Source organism: Pelophylax lessonae, assembly GCF_965119305.1.
Source record: "Pelophylax lessonae genome assembly, chromosome: 1".
NCBI classification, from domain to species: Eukaryota; Metazoa; Chordata; class Amphibia; order Anura; family Ranidae; genus Pelophylax; species Pelophylax lessonae.
The window spans coordinates 217691866-217714051 of NC_138768.1; the positions used below are offsets into that span (position 1 = coordinate 217691866).

The window sequence follows — 22186 nt, forward strand, 5'->3', positions numbered from 1 at the left end:
CCTTTTCTTAAAAAAAAAAAAAAAAATATATATATATATATATAATGTTTTAGGGATTTAAGAATGTTTTCATGTAGGCATAGCATTTTAGCATGTGGACAAAAAAACAGGAAGAAAAAGACTCCAGCAGAGATAAAGGTTCAAAGCTCCTTTACTGTTTGTTACAAATATGATAACTCTTTTATGTCCATAGTCTGGGCACAGGTGCACTTTAATTACCAATTTGTAAGTGCAGTAACTCATAGCACTCAATTAATATTTAGTCAGCTGAAATATGATCAGCACTCAGTGGGGAAATTTATAAAAACTGGAGTAGACAGATTCTGGAGCAGCTGTGCATAGTCCCATTCAGCTTCTGTCTTCAACATGTTCAGTTAAGTGATACTAAGGCTCGGTTTCCACTACCGCGGCTACGAAGTCGTGCTACTTCTAGCGCGACTTCGTAGCTAAAGTTATTTGCGGTTTTCAGTGAGACTTGTCCCTCATTATAGAGTGAAGTCGCACTGAAGCCGGCTCAAAAGTAGTGCACAAACTACTTTTGAAGTCGCCGCAACTCAAGTCGCGGCAGTGGAAACGGGCCGAATTGAAATCAATGGCTTTTGACTTGCTGTGCGACTTGACATGTGTCAAGTCGCACAGCAAGTCGCACTAGTGGAAACCGAGCCTTAAGTCTTGTTTTTTTATTTAAAAAAAAACAAAAATAAACATGTTGTACTTACCTGCTCTGTGCAGTTGGTTTTGCACAGAGCAGCCCTGATCCTCCTCTTCTCAGGTCTCACGTCGGCACTCCTGGCCCCTCCCTCCTGCCCAGTGCCCCCACAGCAAGCAACTTGCTATGTTGGGACCTGAGCTGAGCCACTGCTCTGTGTGTCCATTCACACACCGAGCCACGGTTCTGCCCCGCCCCCTACGTCCCCTGAATGACTCACCAAAAGCCAATCAGGAGTGCGATTTCTTTAGAGAGGCAAGGTTTTCCTGGACATCGCTCGATCGAGAGGAGGCCCAGGTAAGTATTAGGGGGGGAGAAGGTTTTTTACCTTCATGCATAGAATGCATGAAGGTAAAAAACCTTTTGCCTTTAGAACTGTTTAGAAGATATTCACATTGCATGCAGCCGCTGACGTCATGCGCTCTGAAGGTCTTCTTACTGGAACCCGAGGGCACCCGCGCACATGCTCAGGCCACATACAGCGCCAAAGCCTGTGAACCCGGAAGAAACGCCAGGGGCACATGTCACCCCCCACAGGGGTGACCAGGTGCCGCTTTGGGGGTTTGTTCTAAGGTAAGTATTTCATAATGTGCTAGTATGCCTTGCAGAGCTTTTATTTTGTTTTTTTTTTTGTTTTTTTTTAGGGTATACAATTGCTTTAAGATTTTAAAATGAAAGATAGAATCTGGTTTGTTGCCATGCTTGGCTACTCTGAAATATGGCTGTTCCAGTTTTGATAAGTTCACCTCAATGAATTCTGATTGGTTGTTTTGTTACTGCTTTTAGGATCAAGTCAGTGGATGTATCCTGGCACACTATAGATGACTTAGAGACCATAAAAAAGGAGTGTTTACTGATAAAGAAATAGTGGATGTTGCCACAGTACTAGCCAGTAGCAGAGATGTATTCACTAGCTTACCCAATGGCTCAGGGTAAGCACATTTTATGTGTACATATAGTAAAATCGCATTTCAGAGCCATGCAGAATTTTGAAATCTCACAATTGCCAAATGAAGGGTTCTGTCAGCCTCTGAAACATTGTTTTACTATATGTGGACATAACATGTTCTCATTTTGAGCAATTGGGTATGTTGGGGACTACATTGCAGCCCACAGTCCTAAATTAAGGCAAGTACTGTATATAAATAATAAACAAGGTTTGCAATATAGTTTTCAGTGTTGCAAAACAGAATTAAGATAATCAAATTGTACTTCATGAACTTTCAAGCCTGCACTGCATTTTGAAATGATCTGATTTAGTAGAGTAGGACATCTAAAACTGAGGCATGTCATTTTGTTATTTTTTTTATATACCCAGGATGCCAAAAAAATACAGACATTGCTGGGGCTCCTCTGTACACTGAGTCTCACAGATGCACCCTGTATGAAATGTTAGGTTGACAAAGACAATTTTATACATCCAATAAAAAAATTGAATCTAGGTAAATTAAAATTAAATAAACCATTTATTTGTATACTTTGCAAACTAACAGTCTGAAATAAGATTGTGAAAAAACATTATACTGTCACTAAGAAAAAAAAATGTTCCTATCTGGGCTTTTGTTTTAGTTTTTGATAGAGCATAGAATTGTTAGAACCTCTTTTGGGTTCTTATTGATGTTGGTGTCACTGTTTGGGAGATTTTCACTCACCTCCTGTCCTGGGGGGCAGTTTCTCCAAATGCAAAAAAGACAGCAATAAAAATACATTTTTTAGTATTGTGGAGGAAGGTTAAAACCTCTTTCAGATTTTATCGCTGCATGCACTTCCATTGGAAGATTTGTTCTCACTTCCACTGACTGGAGGTCAGGAATTGTCTGAAAATCTCCCAAACACACAAACAGTCATAACAATTGGTGTGCAAAAGAAATGGGAGCGCCAAAGTTATGGATCAGTCCAACAATCAGGTTGACTTGTGATTGTTTTTGTTTTCAAGAAAATAGCCATTGCATTTTGGAGGTTACAGGAATCCTCTAATACTTCTAATGTCTTGAATAAATAATAGACAGTGAGAGATTGGGAAACAGTTTAGGTGAAACAAACACTTGCTTCGTCTAAACTGTTTCCTGAGCTAACTCTGAATATTTATCCTTTAACAATCATTAGAAGCCCTAAGAAGGAGGATTCGTGTAACAATCAAAACACGACTTTTGACTTTAAATAAAGAACAATTTTTCCATACCTGATTGTTTGACTCGGTCATTCATCCATTGATATCTTCTATAACTCAAGTGTCTACTCAGTGTTCCCCAGTGGTTGGTGGGTACCTAAAGCAGCAGCCTATTTACTACACAAGAATGGCTCATCACTATTAGGGATGATCGAATTTTTGAAAAGTTCAGTTCGGCCAGAACACCCGAACTTCCCTAAAATTCGGGTCCGGATTCCAGAACCCCATTGAAATCAATGGGACCCGAACTTCGGTAATCAAAAAACACAATTTTGAAGCCCTAAAACCCAATAAATGCCCCTAAAAAGTGCCTAGGGTTCTGGGTCATGCCCCAGGGACTATGAATCAGGCAAAAAAAGTTCTTAAAAATTGTCTTTTTTGATAGAGAGCCAATTATTGAAAAAATTATTGAAAAAAAAAAAAAATGAGATTTCTTTGGAATTAGTGTCTGGGGGGGGGGGTCTAAAAAGTTTACCTGTGAAGTTCCAGCTCTGTAGCATGTCCAGAACCAGAAAAAAAGATAATTTTTCTTATAATTTTTAGTAGCGCAGGGATGGGGTTCCGCTCCTTTCACACCTGGGCGTTTTTGTTGCAGGCGTTTATTGGGCATTTTTTTGGGCGTCTTTGGCGGCAGGCATAATATCTGAACTTCTGTATAAGGGTATATATATATACACACACACACATATATATATATATATATATATATATATATATATATATATATATATATATATATATATACACACATATACACATACACACATATAGGTGTGAAAGGAGCGGAACCCCATCCCTGCGCTGCTGAAACTATGTCAGTAGCGCAGGGATGGGGTTCCGCTCCTTTCACACCTATATGTGTGTATGTGTATATATATATATATATATGTGTGTGTGTATATATACCCCTATACAGAAGTTCAGATGTCATGCCTGCCTCCAAAGACGTCCACAAAAAAGCCCAATAAACGCCTGAAACAAAAACGCCCAAGTGTGAAAGGAGCGGAACCCCATCCCTGCTCTACTAAAAATTCTAAGAAAAATTATCTTTTTTTCTGGCGGTCACCCTGACATGGATGAGTTCGGTCACCCTGGCATAGCTGTTAGAGTCAGTTCACCCTAAACTACATTACGGTCACCCGACACCTAACACTTTCCCTACAGAAACTAGATTATTGAATCTAACTATAGTGGTATATAGTACCCTAACTACACTGCATATCCCTTTCCTCACACTAATAATTGCTAAATGACACTGGAGCAGCAGGAGTAACAGAAATGCTTCCACTCTATTCCTCAGCCTCTCTATTACAGTGCTAGAGATTTGGCGGGGCTATGTTATATACTGGGGGGCGTATTCACTACTGATTGGCCTCTGGACCCCCAAGTCACTCCAATCACATTCCTAGCAGACTCCTGCCCCCTCAATTGGCTTTTACTGACGTTTCTGGTCCAATCACAGGCTTTTAAAGCCCAGTTCCTGTCCCATTGCATTTTGCGCGGTTCTGGTCGTTCGATCATCCCTAATCACTATTTCCTGCTATATACAAAAGTAATAAAAAAAAACCTTGTCTGGAGTTTAGGAAGGCCAGATTTTGTAGGAACAATAACTAGTTGATATACACAATATTAGAAAGACCACATTCTGATCCATCATAATTTGAACTCTACAGAGGATGATACATAGGGAATGCTGTACTTATTAAACATATCTATGGACATGAAACAAAGCAGATATCTGTACTGTTAAAAAGACCTGTCGTGAATTGGAGAGGACTGAAATTGTATTAGGGGTACACAGTCATTTTGTTTCTTGCATTATTCCCAGGTCTTTGATGCTCGAGACTGCACCACTGCCCATGGAATGTTCAATTATATCTGCAACCACATCAAATATGCCACCAACAAAGGCAACCTCAGGCAAGAACACTCAGTATTCAAAGATGATGACCAAGCATCCCTATTAAATGATAATCAAATATTTATGTACCACAAATTTAAAAGACCATATGATATATGGCATCATATGTCATAATGATAGCTTATACCTTGTCTTTTCACAGATCAGCAATCACTATCTTCCCTCAAAGGACTGATGGAAAACATGATTTCAGGGTCTGGAATGCTCAGCTCATTCGTTACGCAGGATACAAACAACCCGATGGCTCTGTGCTGGGTGACCCTGCTAATGTAGAACTAACTGAGGTAACCTTATATTTATCATTGACTGTAAAGGATGTCATTGGAAATATGACATTCTCAATGGACCACTAAATACAGATTTATTTTCATCACTGGAGAACATATAATAGTTTTGGATATTACCTGATCTGACCAACATCCCGTATAAATGCATTGTAGGAACTCAACTGTCATTTTTAAGTGCGCTGCTTCCTCTCATTAATGCTTAGCACCAATATTAGTCGTATTGTACTGGAAGCTTCTCAGTTTCATGTTAATATTATCACAATCATTCATCACAGACACATGCAGTGCACTTGGTAACTGTTAGTAATCACTTTTACTTATGGCAGAGAGTAGACACATCACGTACATAAAGCCCCTGGACCAGATGGCTTACACCAACATATCCTCAAAAAGTGGACTGTTATTTCAAAGAGCTCTCTTTTTTTAAAGCCATTGTTTCTCATTTTTAGGGACTCTTTAACCACTTAAGCCCCGGAGGATTTGGCTGCTCAAAGACCAGGGCCAATTTTGAGATTCCGCTCTGCGTGATTTTAACGGACAATTACGCGGCGCTGTGCCCAAATGAAATTGACGTCCTTTTTTTCCCACAAACAGGGCTTTCTTTTGGTGGTATTTGATCACCTGTGCGATTTTTATTTTTTGCGCTATTAACAAAAAAAGAGCATCAATTTTGAAAAAATAACAATATTTTTTACATTTTTTTATATGAAATTCCCCCAAAAATAAATGTAAAAATCAAAATTTTTTAACATTTTAGGCCAATTTGTTTTCTGCTACATATTTTTGTTTTTTTGGTAAAAAAAATCGCAATAAGCGTATTTTTATAGGTTTGCGCAAAAGTTATTGCGTTTACTAACTAAGGGAAATATTTATGTCATTTTTATTGTTTTTTTTTTTAACTAGTAATGGCGGCGATCTGCGATTTTTTTTGCGGGACTGCGACATCGCGGCGGACAGATCGAACCCCTGACTAACATTTTTGACACTTTTGGGGGTACCAGTGACATTACTACAGTAATCAGTGCTATACATATGCGCTGTTACTGTAAAAATGACACTGGCAGGGAATGGGGTTAACTTTATTAGAGATCCAGGGGTTAAGTGTGTCCCCAGGGGCATGCTTCTAACTGTCAAGGGGCATGGCTTTTGATGTAACCACAGAGACATACGATCCTACATAGCAGGATCGTATATCTCTGCAGTTACACCAGGGAGAATGACAGGCGGCTTTGTTTACATCAGATCGCGAGTGGCCGGCGGACATCGGAGCCGCCGGGCACTCGCGCGGGGATCCCTGTGAACGAGCAGGAGCGTGCCTCCGGTGGCGCGCGCTCGCCCCCTATTGGCTTGTGGGCGAGTGACGTACCGATATGTCACTTTGCCCAGGAGGGGCTGACCGCCGCAGTATATGTACTTGCGGCGGTCGGCAAGTGGTTAATGACTGGCAAAGTACTTGTGGATTGGTGGGTGTCCAAATTTAAAGAAAGATCAAAGTCTTTACCTTGTAACTACAGACCTGTTAGTTTACTTCTATATTTGAGAGTTTAAAGTGATATCAAAGATTTGTTTTTTTTTTTATATATAACAAGTTTGATTTGCAATGGCTTTGCACAGAGCTGCCCTAATCGTCTTCTGGGGTCCACCACTGGCACTTCTGGCTCCTCCTATCTTCATTAATATCCCCCCCCAGTCTATTGACACTCACAGTGTGGCTTGGCCCTGCTCCCTTGCCCCTGGATTTGATTGATAGCATCAGGAACCAATGGCTCCTGCAGCTCTCACTGAGTCCAGTGGGGAGGGAGGGAGAGAAAGAGCAGTGCCACTGCTCTCGGGCACAGCGCGGGACAGGGATAAGGCTCAGGTAAGTATATGGCAGGGGCAGGGAGCTGCACCAAAAGGTTTTAAACTCTAATGCAGGGAATGCAATAAAAGACCACATAGAGCAGTTTTTGCTAAAAGCTATATTTTAGCCCCTCCCACCGAGCATACACATACAGTATATTCAGCCTCACGGAAGTTGGTCTTCTTCCATGGGGCCACATATATGCACCACTGTGTTTGTACTAAGGGTGCGCTGAACCGCATGCTTCCAGCATAGAGACCAAGCTCTCACTGAGAGCGCGGGTCTCCTACTAATAATCAGGGATTGAGAGGCCTGGTTTCTGATCACCTGATCGCTGTGATAGCTTCTGATTGGCTATCACAGTGATCAGTCAATCTATAGCTTACCCCGGTTTTTTTTTCTACTCTTGAATGTAAAAAAAGATAGATTGTATCATTTTCTCCTTGCTATAAGAGAAAAGTGTAAGAAAAAAAAAAACAAGCGTGTGTGTGTAAAAATAAAAAAAAAAATAATAATAAAACATGTAGATAAAATGCTAGATCAGAGTTTGATCTAGGTCAGTTTCAGAATTAGGATTAAGGTTAGGGTCAAAGGTCATGGTCAGAGTCAAATGTCAGAGTCAGTGCATTTTAGATTAAAGAAAATTAAAAAAATTTAACTTTTTTGTGTCAGTATAAGTGCATTTTAGGTAGGATGAATAAAAACAAAATGTGCACTTTTGTTTCTAGACCCTACTATGGGTAGAAACAACAAATGCCATACACATATGGTATCACTGCGATCACCAGAAAATTGGAAATGTATTTTAGATTGTTTTTGTTGATAGGTTATGGTAATTTAAGTAAAAAACCTTTTTTTTTTTCTTACTATTTCATGCCAGTTTTACTTTAATAATTAAAAATTAGGAGCTATCCATTACAATTTACCACCAAATGAAAGCCTAATTTGTCCTTACCAGGTACAATTTACCTGGATACACTGAGTAGGTGTGATGATGTGTACAGTTGTACTAGCACATGTCAAAGTTGCAGGCGTTGAGCTATGCTTTACCTTCTGTCATGAAGGGATTAATTGATCCCTAATGAATGATTTAGTATGCTTGGATTTTGCAAAAAGCATTTGACACAGTTTTCCACACATGGCTAATGTGTTAGGCAACGTCTACAGGCTTCGAAAATTTAGTTTGTAGATGGATAGATAACTGGCTAAAAGACCGTATTCAGAGAGAGGTGATTATCGAGTCAGACTGAGTCATATTGAGTCAGAATGGTCTGAGGTTATTAGGGATGTACCCCAAGGTTCAGTTTTGGGACCATTACTCTTTAACCTATTTATATATGATAAGAAGTTTGGATTTAAATCACCTTTCACTGTTTGCAGATGGCACCAAGCTATACAGTGCAATTATGTTCTTACAGGATGTCTCCACCCTAAGCCTGGTACACCCAGCGGGTTGAACGGTTGGAGGCGCTGTGCTAACTATCCCCCCCCCCCCCCTCCCCAGCATGCTCATCTGACAGAAACTGGCCAAACAGCTGGCTTCTGTCAGACTGGCTGGCATACACATGGCCCGAATGGTTGGCGTTTTTTTTTTTTAACCAACCGAAGTCGCCCAACATTCAATGCAGTATTTAATTGGGCAACTATGTGCCAACAGAGGTTTACTGTTGACAAATGTAAAATTATTCACTTGGGGGCTGAAAGCATGCATTCATCGTTCATACTAGGGGGAGAACAGCTCGGAAAGTCAGCAGTAGAGAAGGATCTGGGTGTTCTGGTAGATCCTAGACTTAATAAGAGCTTGCAATGCCTAGCTGCAGTTTCTAAAGCTAGCAAAATCCTTTTTTTTTTTTGGATTAAAAAATGTATTGACTCCAAAAAAAAAATGTACCCCTGTACAATTCATTAGTAACACCTCATCTGGAATATGCAGTTCAGTTTTGGGCACCAGTTCACAAAAAGGATATCGGGGAACTGGAGAAAGTGCAGGGAAGAGCAACCAAACTGATAAGAGGCATGGAGGAGCTCAGCTATGAGGAAAGATTAGAGGAACAAAATGTATTTTCTTTTGAGAAGAGGAGGTTAAGGGGGGATTTGATCAACATTTACAAATACATAAGTAAACCATATAGTGAACTGCTGTAGAGTTATTCATTGTCAGGTTATTACAGAGGACAAGGGGGAACTCTATTCGTCTAGAGGAAATGAGATTTAGCCTCCACTTTCGAAAAGGCCTTTTGACAGTAAGAGCTGTGAAAATGTGAAATAGACTCCCTCAAGAACTAGTTCTGGCCAGCTCAGTAGATTCTTTTAATACACAAAATATAAGTGGATTTTAACATTAACAGATAAAAACACCAGGAATTGTTGATCCAGGGAATATCAGATTGCCTCTTGGGGGGTCAGGAAGGATTTTCCCCCCACTGGAGCAAATTGGATCATGCTTTATTGTTTTTTAGGGGTTTTTTTTGCCTTCCTCTGGATTAACTGTGGTTATAGGATTATGTATATGGAGGTTTCTATTTGTTTTATTTTTTCTATTGGTTAAATTAGATGGATTTGTGTCCTTTTTTAACCTGACTAACTATATCACTATGTAACTTCATATACGCAGGCAAGCAGGATTCTTTCAGGATGAATGCCATTTCAATGACAGAGGATCAGCGTTAGGGAGCAAAAACTGAAAGTTATAGGGATAGAGTTAGGAGATTCAACAACGGCCCCATGCACCAAATAATTTTTAATTGAAAAGTTTTCTTGAAAAGTTACTTTTCAGCAACAAGTACCAACTGTACTGTGTGCTATTTTCAAAACCTTTCACTCCAGTGTAAGCAGGCAGTTACATCCACACATTTATTTGTCATTTTTCCAGGGTTCAATGACAGAAATCTTTCTCTAGCAACAAAACTTTTCAGCATGTCAGTCAGCTTCTCAGTCTCCCACATGTTGTCACCTCTCTCTATATATATATTTTAAAGTGCCCTTAGTTTACTATTGTTTACTGAAAATACAGACTGTGCTGTTTTTTTGTCTTTTTCTTTTTGCCAAAGTAAAGCATTTTATTCCACATGCATTTATACAGAACTTTACAACACATGCTAAACCAATCACTGAACACTATATTAACAAGTATCCAACATTGATAACCAGCAAACAAGAATATTAACCAGTTTAATGAAATTCATAATTATGTAAAAAGAAAATTATAGAGATCCAAGCTAATTTTTATAGAAAAGCAATAAAAATGGCCCCAGGATGAATCCTCTATTTTAAATAAAAACAATTATAATCATTTATGGCATATGTTTCTGTACGGTTCTGGTTTACAGAAGTGCACTCCTGTGACTCAGAATTACCCAACAGTGGGCTTTAGCCACTCCAGGTTTTGGGAGGATGGGGGCCATATTGTCAGGATTCACCCAGCTGCTCGATTGACAGCTAGCTCCGGCTTTCAGCACTCAGCTGAGAGCCAAAGCAGGATGCTCCCATCCCCTCCCCAGCCGACCCTCCAGTGAGCACTGGAGGGGCAGAACAGACTGAGAACTGAGGGATCAGCAGTCATGTGATCACTCAGGCTTCGTGCTGGCAGGGGACATCTACAGCATCAGACTGGTACTGCAGCATAGAGTTAAGTATGCATGTTTTATTTTTTTTACACACCTCACACTTCTCCTTTACATGCTATGAAAATTTGAAGAGGTAAATAATAACAATAGCTTTATTTACAAGACAAGCCAGACAGCACCACTCCAAGTCTCCCATGCACAACCTCTCGGCTCAGCTTCCGCGCTAAGTGCCGGTCCCAGAAAAGAGCATGTCCTGCTCCACACAAATGCTAAAGTACAAAACCTAAGGCCACAATCTAATGATGTTCACTGTTTATTCTAAACCACTGACTCTGCCCTTGACCATGCCCCTCTCATGCATTTCAACCTGGATTGGGCTTAATTGTAGAGATCATAAATTACATTCAGTCATTGCAACAAAAATTTATCACAGTGGGGGAGATTTACTAAAACTGGTGCACTCAGAATCTGGTGCAGCTGTGCATGGTAGCCAATCAGCTTCTAAATTCAGCTTTTTCAATTAAGCTTTGATCATAAAACCTGAAAGCTGATTGGTTTCTATGCAGAGCTGCAGCAGATTTTGCATTCTCCAGTTTTAGTAAATCTCCCCCCCCACTGTGCCCTGTGCAATTGTGTAATAACTAAATCATTAACATTCTCAAAGTTTGTGTTCTTAGTGCAATGTAATAAATGCATTCAAGAATACATTCAAGATAGACAATTAAATACCTCATGAATAAACTAGTAAACCAATATAGTCACATAGGGCATACATGTGGAAGCAAAAATGATAATAGGAATAAAAAATGAGAAAGAAAGAAAGAAAGAAAGAAAGAAAGAAAGAAAGAAAGAAAGAAAGAAAGAAAGAAAGAAAGAAAGAAAGAAAGAAAGAAAGAAAGAAAGAAAGAAAGAAAGAAGGAAAGAACTAGATGCCATAAATCATTTTATTTCTTTTAATCCAGAGAAGGAATTGATTTTGGCAATAAATTGATTGTGTATATATTAGTTGTAAATACATTATATTGTATGCGTGTTTATACAACTGTATGAGTTTAATAAACTTGCTTTTTTTACAATTTGTAACAAGGCTCCCACAGACCTGCATTCTGTCAAAAGTGGTACAGATGTTTCTCTCTTTGTTTGGGTTTATCTATTTCACACATATATCATTTGACTTTAGACAGATCACATGACAAATAACATTTCATACAGTCATCATGTTTTGTATATACAGTCATTTATAAGCTATATATTTATTCATATAAAATGAAAAATATAGAGTCATTTCACTGAACACATATTTATGAGTTAGTATTGCAGCATTATAAAGTACACTGCAATACAAATTACCCTAAGAATATAATTAATTCATTTTTATTTTTTTTCTAGTGGCTTTCACAGTTTTAAAAGCTTTATTTTTTTTTTATATGTTTTTTGTTATTGCGTTAAATGTAAAAAATTATAGCTCAGTCTCTAGACGGAGCTTTCATTGACTGCAACTACTCTGTATCTCTCTTAATAACTGACTGTGCCGGCTCACTCATGTTGATTTACTAAAGGACTAGACACTATTCACTTTATTATATATTATACTATATATATATATATATTATATATATATTATACTATATTTTTATTTTATATTATATATTATATTATACTTTATTATAAATGAAACTGTGTTCACTTTAGTAATCCAATTATGAACAAGGCAAAATTTCCCCGCACATAATTGGGTATTGAAGTGAATGCTTTCCCAAACCTAATCAACTTTCCCTAATCCTTGAGTAAATTAGCCACATAGACTTGGGAGCAGTAAAAGCACAACAATTATGTAGCAGGAAGCAGAACCATTAGATGCACGCAGTAAATATGGCTGCCCAGTGTCTGTATAGGTACAAACAGTGCATAGCAGCTATGTTTTTTTAAACAAATAAATAAGATAAGTTGTAGAATATATTGACATTTTCAACTAATCAGCTAGTGTCCTAAGGCTCTCCATGGTTCCTCTTCTTGGCAGCATTGCATATACAGTCAAAGTGCTGTTAAATCCATCTATTAACAGATCACACAGTTACACTTCATTAACTTTATTACTCCACTAAACTTTGATACTTTGTTTTTACACTCCTCGCTCACAGAATCGAAAGCATACGTATGTACATATTTGCACCACACATGTGAGGTATCGCCAAGAACGTTAGAGTGAGAGCAATAATTCTAGTGCTACACCTCCTATGTACTGTATCTCTAAACAGGTAACCTGTAAAAGTCTTTAAAGACTCGCCTATGGAGATTTTTAAGTACTGTAGCTTGTCGCCAGTCCACAAGTGTGCGCAATTTTAAACCATGACATGCTAGGTTTCTATATACTTGGTATATACTTGGTTTACTTGGTGTAACATCATCTTTCACATTATACAAACAAATCGGAGGGATGGCATGAGACCACTGGAGAAACTGCTTAACTCTACCACATGCATTAAACATAGCATATAAAAAATATATAAGATTTTACCTAAGGAATTAGAACCCATAAACCCACCATATTTAGTGTAATGGGTACGGGACTAGGGTTTCTCCAAGATGAAGAAAGGAGGAAGAACGTTTTAAAGTTAGCTTTTTATTCATTGGTTGATTTAAGGACAACAGAGATGTGCTATAAACTATTAGCTAGGTGGTACCTCCCCCCGCAGAGGGTCCAGAGGTTTGGTGCAGAGATATCCCCAACTTGTTGGAGGGGATGTAAAACCCTTGGAACATTTGCACATTTTTTTTTTTAATTTATTAACCTCCCTGGCAGTATTCCTGAGTATGGCTCGGGTTAACTTTCAGTACCAAAAGCGGTAACCCCGAGCCACACTCGGGATTACCCCAGAATGTTACTCACCTTCCCTGCGATCCCCCAACGACCTCCCCATCCTCCTCACAGTCTCTCCCCGCTCTGTGCTCGGCCGATTTCCGACACTTGCCTTCCGGTTCCCTTCCCTGCGAGCGTTGCGATGCAGGGGGGTGGAACCGGCAGCAAATTCAAAAGTGTAAATACACAAATGAAATGATACAAAGCTGTGATCCTAACGGATTACACTGTATCATGCCATTTCACCCCCAGGATTTCACCTGGTGACTTTTCCAGTGCCCTGTCTGTGCTTTTCCAGTGCTTTGTGCCTGGAAAATTGAGAATGATCATGGCGTCCAAAAAGCGTTTTTTGTTGCGCAAAATCGCTTTTAGACGAACTGGAAAACGGCGACAGTGCAACGGAGTTACTTGAAGAACTGAGCGATAGAGATTCGTGGGAAAATTCCTTATCAGGTTCGGACAGCGATGATTCTGATGTCTCTTTCTGGCACATAGCTTGTGGAATTTGGGAAGTATATCAAATGAATCTTCAGAATTTCCAACGGAGCGATGTGCCAGAAAGAGACATCAGAATAGTCACTGTCATCACTTTCCGTAAGTTTTTTTTTTTCAAGTAACTCAGTTTCACTGTCGCTGTTTTCCAGTTCATCTAAAAGCGCTTTTGCGCAAAAAGAAGTTTTTTTGGATGCCATGGTCAATCTCAATTTTCCAGGCACAAAGAACTGGAAAAGCACTGCCAGGTTCAATCCTATGCTGAAATGGCATGATACAGTGTATTCCGTTAGGATCACAGCTTTGTATCATGTCATTTAGTGTATTTAGACTTTTGAATTTGCCACCGGTTGCACCCCCCTGCGTCGCCATTTTATTCCCTAGGGTCTCTGCTATTTTATTCCCTAGGGTCTCTGCTAAAAAAGAAATGTCTAATGTTTGGGGGTTATAAGTAATTTGCTAGCATAAAAAAAAAGATTTAAACTTGTAGACAAAAAGTGCCAGAAAAAGCTTGGTTGGCAAGTGGTTAAAAAAAAGCACTACTCCATGAATGTCAGTGATTTTACACTTTATAAAAACAAGTTCAAACTCCCAGATCAATATTTGCTTTCAGAAAGATGGAGTGCTAATGTGAATAGACATAACAGACTTACACGAGAAAAACATTTTGCTTTGTCAAGGATTAATTGTTAGTTGTTATTACATCTTTTACAGATCTGTATTCAGCAAGGCTGGAAAGCTCCACGAGGCCGTTTTGATGTCCTTCCTCTTGTACTCCAGGCGGAAGGCAATGACCCTGAGCTTTTTGAGATCCCCCCAGAACTGATAATGGAAGTCCAGATACGGCACCCAAAGTATGTTAGCGGACCTTGAATATAGGCTCACTTTGTGCCATTAGCAAATTGAACTCTGATTATGATACATTTCATAGGTGTAAATCAACAATATACAGTGGGTACGGAAAGTATTCAGACCCCCTTAAATTTTTCACTCTTTGTTATATTGCAGCCATTTGCTAAAATCATTTAAGTTCATTCTTCTTCCTCATGAATGTACACATAGCACCCCATACTGACAGAAAAACACAGAATTGTTGACATTGTTGCAGATTTATTAAAAAAGAAAAACTGAAATATCACATGGTCCTAAGTATTCAGACCCTTTGCTGTGACACTCATATATTTAACTCAGGTGCTTTCCATTTCTTATGATCATCCTTGAGATGGTTCTACACCTTCATTTGAGTCCAGCTGTGTTTGATTATACTGATTGGACTTGATTAGGAAAGCCACACACCTGTCTATATAAGACCTTCCAGATCACAATGCATGTCAGAGCAAATGAGAATCATGAGGTCAAAGGAACTGCCTGAAGAGCTCAGAGACAGAATTGTGGCAAGGCACAGATCTGGCCAAGGTTACAAAAAGATTTCTGCTGCACTTAAGGTTCCTAAGAGCACAGTGGCCTCCATAATCCTCAAATGGAAGACGTTTGGGACGACCAGAACCCTTCCTAGAGCTGGCCGTCCGGCCAAACTGAGCTATCGGGGGAGAAGAGCCTTGGTGAGAGAGGTAAAGAAGAACCCAAAGATCACTGTGGCTGAGCTCCAGAGATGCAGTCAGGAGATGGGAGAAAGTTGTAGAAAGTCAACCATCACTGCAGCCCTCCACCAGTCGGGGCTTTATGGCAGAGTGGCCCGACGGAAGCCTCTCCTCAGTGTAAGACACATGAAAGCCCGCATGGAGTGTGCTAAAAAAACACCTGAAGGACTCCAAGATGGTGAGAAATAAAAATTCTCTGGTCTGATGAGACCAAAATAGAACTTTTTGGCCTTAATTCTAAGCGGTATGTGTGGAGAAAACCAGGCACTGCTCATCACCTGTCCAATACAGTCCCAACAGTGAAGCATGGTGGTGGCAGCATCATGCTGTGGGGGTGTTTTTCAGCTGCAGGGACAGGACGACTGGTTGCAATCGAGGGAAAGATGAATGCAGCCAAGTACAGGGATATCCTGGACAAAAACCTTCTCCAGAGTGCTCTGGACCTCAGACTGGGCCGAAGGTTTACCTTCCAACAAGACAATGACCCTAAGCACACAGCTAAAATAACGAAGGAGTGGCTTCACAACAACTCCGTGACTGTTCTTGAATGGCCCAGCCAGAGCCCTGACTTAAACCCAATTGAGCATCTCTGGAGAGACCTAAAAATGGCTGTCCACCAACGTTTACCATCCAACCTGACAGAACTGGAGAGGATCTGCAAGGAGGAATGGCAGAGGACCCCCAAATCCAGGTTTGAAAGACTTGTTGCATCTTTCCCAAAAAGACTCCTGGCTGTATTAGATCAAAAGGGGGCTTCTACTAAATACTGAGCAAAGGGTCTGAATACTTAGGACCATGATATATTTTAGTTTTTCTTTTTTAATAAATCTGCAACAATGTCAACAATTCTGTGTTTTTCTGTCAGTATGGGGTGCTATGTGTACATTCATGAGGAAGAAGAATGAACTTAAATGATTTTAGCAAATGGCTGCAATATAACAAAGAGTGAAAAATTTAAGGGGGTCTGAATACTTTCCGTACCCACTGTATGTGTAGAATGTGCACATTAATAGCAACTAGAGAAATATTACACGTGACCTTGGCATCACAGCGCCAAGTGCTGTGTATTTAAGGAATAAATCATTAATGTTGTACTATATACACAAATAATTGTAACTTATATCTTTCACACGTTTTTTTTCTTTGTTAAAATGTTGAGACTCTATATTCTTTTGGTAATTCAAAATATGATCACGCTTGTATCTTTACCTTTAAGGTGTTATAATAAGTTAAAAGATGTGGGTAGATCTTGTGAAATTCAGAAGATAAATACTAACTATAATGATGACTTTTGCGGTTTTGGTGTTATAATATTTTTATTCATTCTTTCAGGTTTGAATGGTTTAAGGAGTTGGACCTGAAATGGTATGGATTGCCTGCTGTATCCAGTTTACTGCTAGAGGTTGGAGGACTGGAGTTCACTGCATGCCCTTTCAGTGGATGGTACATGGGCACTGAAATTGGAGTTCGAGATTACTGTGATAATTCCCGCTATAACATAATGGAGGTACTGTGGCCTGGTAAAGAGCTCCACCTTTTGGCAGCAATAGATAACTGATCACGTTTTTACTGAATATTTGTATATCAAAAGGAACAGATTGTGCACAATATATCACTAAAATGTACATTTTAATGGCTTCATGGGTAAAACAGTCATTTCAGATCTTTGAAATTTTTTCTTTGTTGGAATGGTGGAAAATAGCTTTTTAGGCTTACAACGGTCTTTTTCCTTGTTCTTTACTATTTTGTTTTATTTAAAAAAAAATCCCCTAAATTGAAGAGGTAAGGGGTGCTTTATCCTTTTTCTAGATTAATATGAGCCCCTTTAAGCAGCAACATGCCACTATTAATGAAGAGCCAGTGGCTGTCTTTTCCTTACAAGCTCTGCAGACGCACTGGTAGCTTATTGCTTCTAATACAATAATATATAGCTTCCTGCAGCTCCCAAGACTCCTCTTGCTATGTATGTTGCTTGTAGGTCTGTATTTTTATGACTGTTTTTTTATATACTGTGTGAATGGGTTATCTGTATGTATGAAAATGAAGTTAGCATCATTTATGAACAAGTGCTAAATCAGTTAACCACTTAAGCCCCGGAAGATTTTACCCCCTTCCTGACCAGGGGGTTTTCTGCGATTTTTTACTGCTTGACTTTAACGGTCAATTGCGCGGTCGTGCGACACTGTACCTAAACGAATTTGACGTCCTTTTTTTCCCACAAACAGAGCTTTCTTTTGGTGGTATTTGATCACCTGTGCAGTTTTTTGGTCATGCGCTATAAACAAAAGAAGAGCGTCAATTTTGCAAAAATAACAATATTTTTCACTTTTTTTATATGAAAATCCCAAAAAAAATGTAAAAATCAAAATTTTTTTAACATTTTCGGCCAATTTGTTTTATGCTACATATGTTTGGTAAAAAAAATCGCAAAAAGCGTATTTTGTTTAGTTTGCGCAAAAGTTATCGCGTTTACTAACAAAGGGAAAGATTTTTGTCATTTTTGGTGTTTTTTTTTTTAACGAGTAATGGCGGCAATCTGCGATTTTTTTTGCAGGACTGCGACATTGCGATGGACAGATGGGACCCTTGACTGACATTTTTGACACTTTTGGGGTTACCAGTGACATTACTGCAGTAATCAGTGCTATACATATGCACTGTTACTGTAAAAATGACACTGGCAGGGAAGGGGTTAACTGTATTGGAGAGAGAGGGGTTAAGTGTGTCCTAGGGGCGTGTTTCTAACTGTGATGGGACATGTCTACTATTGTAAAAACAGAGATCAACGGTCCTACATAGAACCGTCTGATCTCCATTTTTACACAGGGGAGAATGACAGGCGGCTTGTTTACATTAGCTGCCTGCCTTTCTCCCTCTCCACCGACATCGGGTCCGCCGGTCACACGCACTGACCTGTTAGGGAACGAGCAGGGGCGGGCGCGCACCTCAGCGGGCGCGCGCTCGCCCGCTATTGGCTCACAAGCCGGTGACAGGCTAGTGACGTACCGGTACGTCACTTTGCCTGGCCGGGGCTGACCGCCGCAGTATATCTACTTGCGGCGGTCGGCAAGTGGTTAAACATAGAAAAGTGACTGCAGAAAAAGAAAAAGAGTAATCCATCGAGTCTGTCGTCTTTTTTTTTTTTATATATATATATACATGTTTTGTATTTTTTTTGTGCGGGGGGGGGGGGGGTGTTAACTTTTTGTCCTGAGTATAAATCTGTGTTTGTCCCAGGCATGTTTGAAGCCACTTACTGTTGACTGACTCACTACCTCTGCTGGAAGTTTATTCCTAGCATCAACTACCCTTTCAGTAAAATAATACTAGTTTTGAACTTCCCCCTCAGTTAGTTTGAGTTTATGTGCCTGTTATCTTGTTTTTATAGTCATATTGTTTTTAGGAAGTCTCAGCAGACCCAGAAACATGCAATAAGATAAGGCCACCACAGCTAATGATTTGAAACAGCTTATTCATTAAGCCAATGACTCCAAACCCAATTTTACTGGTGCCATGTAAAACAGATAGATAGATAGATAGATAGATAGATAGATAGATAGATAGATAGATAGATAGATAGATAGATAGATAGATAGATAGATAGATAGATAGATAGATAGATAGATAGATAGATAGATTGCAGAGGCAACATTACAAAAACGACCATGTCTTTATTGACCTCGCTTTGTGCACTGGTCCTAATCATTTGGTAGATGGAGGATTATGGTGTGGGATTGTTTTTCAGGGGTTGGGCTTGGCCCCTTAGTTCCAGTGAAGGGAACTCCTAAGGTGTCAGTATACCAAGACATTTTGGACAATTTCATGCTCCCAAATTTGTGGAAACAGTTTGGGGTTGGTCCTTCCTGTTCCAACATGACTGTGCACAAGGGCACAAAGCAAGGTCAATAAAGACATGGATGAGCGAGTTTGGGATGGAGGGACTTGACTGGCCTGCACAGAGTACTGACCATAACCCAATAAAACACCTTTGGGATGAATTAGAGTGGAGACTGCGAGCCAGGCCTTCTCCTCCACATCAGTGCCTAACCACACAAATGCACTTCTGGAAGAAAGGTCAAACATTCGCATAGACACACTCCTAAACCTTGTGGACAGCCTTCCCAGAAAAGTTGAAGCTGTTATAGCTGCAAAGGCTGGGCCAGCAATATTGAACCTATGGACTAAGACTAAGGGATGCCATTAAATTTCAAGTAAAGGCAGGTGTCCCAATACTTTTGGTGATATAGTGTACCTACTTAGCTCTCTAAAGTGTGACCATACACCATACATTGTGTTTTGCAATCTCCTTTAGCTCTACCAGTTTTGTAGTGGAAGGGCCAGCCAGATATGTTACAAATACATCAATAAACAGCACATCAGGTATCTCTGTGAGGCTCTGCATGCCTTTCCCACAAGTTTCCCACAAACTGGAGCACAGCAATGTAATACAATAACAGAACCTACAGCCTAATCCTATTACACGCAATCTTCCTGAACTCGCTTAAATGTGATTTACCCCACGAGTAACTGATGGAAGCAGACCTGGTGCCAGACTACCGTCTGGGATGTTGAATGTATATACTGCAAAGTACAAAAACAGTTTCTTTGTATAGTCAAAATGAATTATTCATTTCAAATGCACCAAAAAGCACTTAATATTACTGCTCAATCTGCTCAAATATTTTAAAATAATCCAGGCACGTTGTGTTGCATATGCTATAGTTTATCATTCACGCTTCACATTTAGTCCGATGTTTCCTGCAGGAAGTCGCCAAAAGAATGAACTTGGATACAAGAAAAACATCTTCATTATGGAAAGACCAAGCACTGGTGGAAATTAATATTGCAGTTCTGTACAGTTTTCAGGTAATTTGGTGAAATATTTACAAATAATATGTTATGGTGGGCAATGGATATCCTACTACCTAACAGTTTCATCATTTAACATGACATGTTTAGATAAAAACTAAAATGTAAGGCCTGCATATATACAAATTAGATGATCTCGTTAAGCTGAAAAGGGCTGGTATGGGCATTTTCAGTTTTTATATTATTGGGTGTCAGTGGACACCATGCCCTGCCTGTGCCTACTCCCAGCAGTGACAGTTATGCAATGATGAGGAGTGGCCACACAGATTTTAATTATTTCATTCTGCATATGATTGTTGCAGCATAATTAGCCCATTAACCCAAGCACATTAGTGAATCTTGCCTCCCTGCATGGTGATTTTTGCAAATAGAATCTAAGAGGTAGCTGGTGTTCTGCCAGGGACCCCCTCATGGGAGTTTGGCCTTAGCTGCTGGCTACAAAAAGATAATTTAATTTAAAAGGTACAACAGACACAGATAACAGTTGGTACAGGGTAACAAGGAACTGGTGCATAAAAGAGGCACAAAGCACGGGGCAGCTGGAGGCTAGTGTGGGGCTGGAGGTGGCAAGTTTAAAGATGATGTTGCAGAGGCCCTAACCATGGAAGTATCTGAGATGCAGTGGAGATGAAGCAGGGTCTGTGGATGCAGCAGAGGCGCAGAAGAGTCTGTGGGTGCTGCTGTGGTACACGTGCAATGAAAATTTAGCAGAGACTGTGGCTTCAGCCGAGGCTCTGGTTTCAGCAGGAATACAACAGAGTCTGTGGGGATAGCTGAGATGCAACAGAGGTAAGGGTACTGCAAAGAAGCTGCAGAGACAATGGGTGCTGTTGGGATGCAGCACAAGCTGTGAGTTCATGCCAAAGATTCAATAGATGCTGCTCAGGTACAAAAAATTTGCAGCACAGTCTGTGGACATAGCTGAGATGCTGCTGTAGTGTGGTGGAGCTGCAGGTGCAGCAAAGATGCAGCAGAGACTGTGGGTGTAGCTGAGATGCAGCAGAGCTGCATATTTAGTGGAGAGGCAGCAGAGACAGGGGAGGTAGCAGAGATATAGTGAGGATGCAGGGAGGCTGTGGGTGCTATAGAGCTTGGCTCTGGGTGCTGCAGGTGCTGGGTTGCACATAATGGGGTGGATCACTTTGGTAGTTCAGGGGAGCAAAAGGACTAAGATGTGTCACTATGGTGGCCTAGGGATGCGAAGACACAGGAAAGTGTGGACACAGTGCTCTGCTTGAGGTAAAATTTAGGATTCAGTACGCCACTGCATCACTCAACACATCATGTGATGTGGCCACAAAATTGGGTAAAACTCGGAAGGGAGAAAACACAACTACAGGATCATTGAAGGATTATGGTGACTATTAGGATGTGTTTATTTTTGGTGAGAATTGTGGACAAATTTTACAAATCTCTTTCTGTGGTGATGACTAAATTTGCCTAGTGCAGATGTTGGCCACCCACCCCAAATACCTGAATTGTCTAGAGTACAGTAGAAGTAGTTGTACCGTTACATCATTGTATCGCATATAGTAATATCTTCTTTTTATTTAAGTCTAACGTCTGAGTGGGCTTTAAAACTGTGAACAGTCCATACACAGTCCAAATACCAACAGAGGTAGCCCTAAATGCACTTTTAACCTTATTGTATAAGTGGCCTATGTATGGGCATGTAAGAGATTATCACGTAGCATGGAGGATTAACTCATTTTTCAAATATCTGTGTGTGTGGTTTATACTGTCTGTTAAGTCTGAGAAGATGGATATAAAATTTTTGATACATATTGTTCTCTATAGATAGGAGAGCCTTCATTTGTATGTTTATAAGTAAATACAATATAAATGTCTTACAGTTCAAATAATGATTA

At 39.9% G+C, this 22186-nt stretch overlaps 1 protein-coding gene across 7 annotated transcripts in view; it reads left to right on the top strand.

Annotated features, from left to right (window-relative positions):
* The window catches only part of NOS1 (nitric oxide synthase 1), a gene marked incomplete at its 3' end in the record, with an annotated part of 435619 nt that overhangs the window by 375521 nt on the left and 37912 nt on the right, over nucleotides 1–22186 (top strand). For all 7 annotated transcript variants that reach the window (XM_082252128.1, XM_082252130.1, XM_082252134.1 and 4 more), the window contains 5 exons: nucleotides 4708–4799; nucleotides 4943–5084; nucleotides 14563–14702; nucleotides 16782–16956; nucleotides 20214–20315. In XM_082252128.1, coding sequence (XP_082108254.1) covers nucleotides 4708–4799; nucleotides 4943–5084; nucleotides 14563–14702; nucleotides 16782–16956; nucleotides 20214–20315 — 651 coding nt within the window. The remainder of the gene's footprint in view (nucleotides 1–4707; nucleotides 4800–4942; nucleotides 5085–14562; nucleotides 14703–16781; nucleotides 16957–20213; nucleotides 20316–22186) is intronic.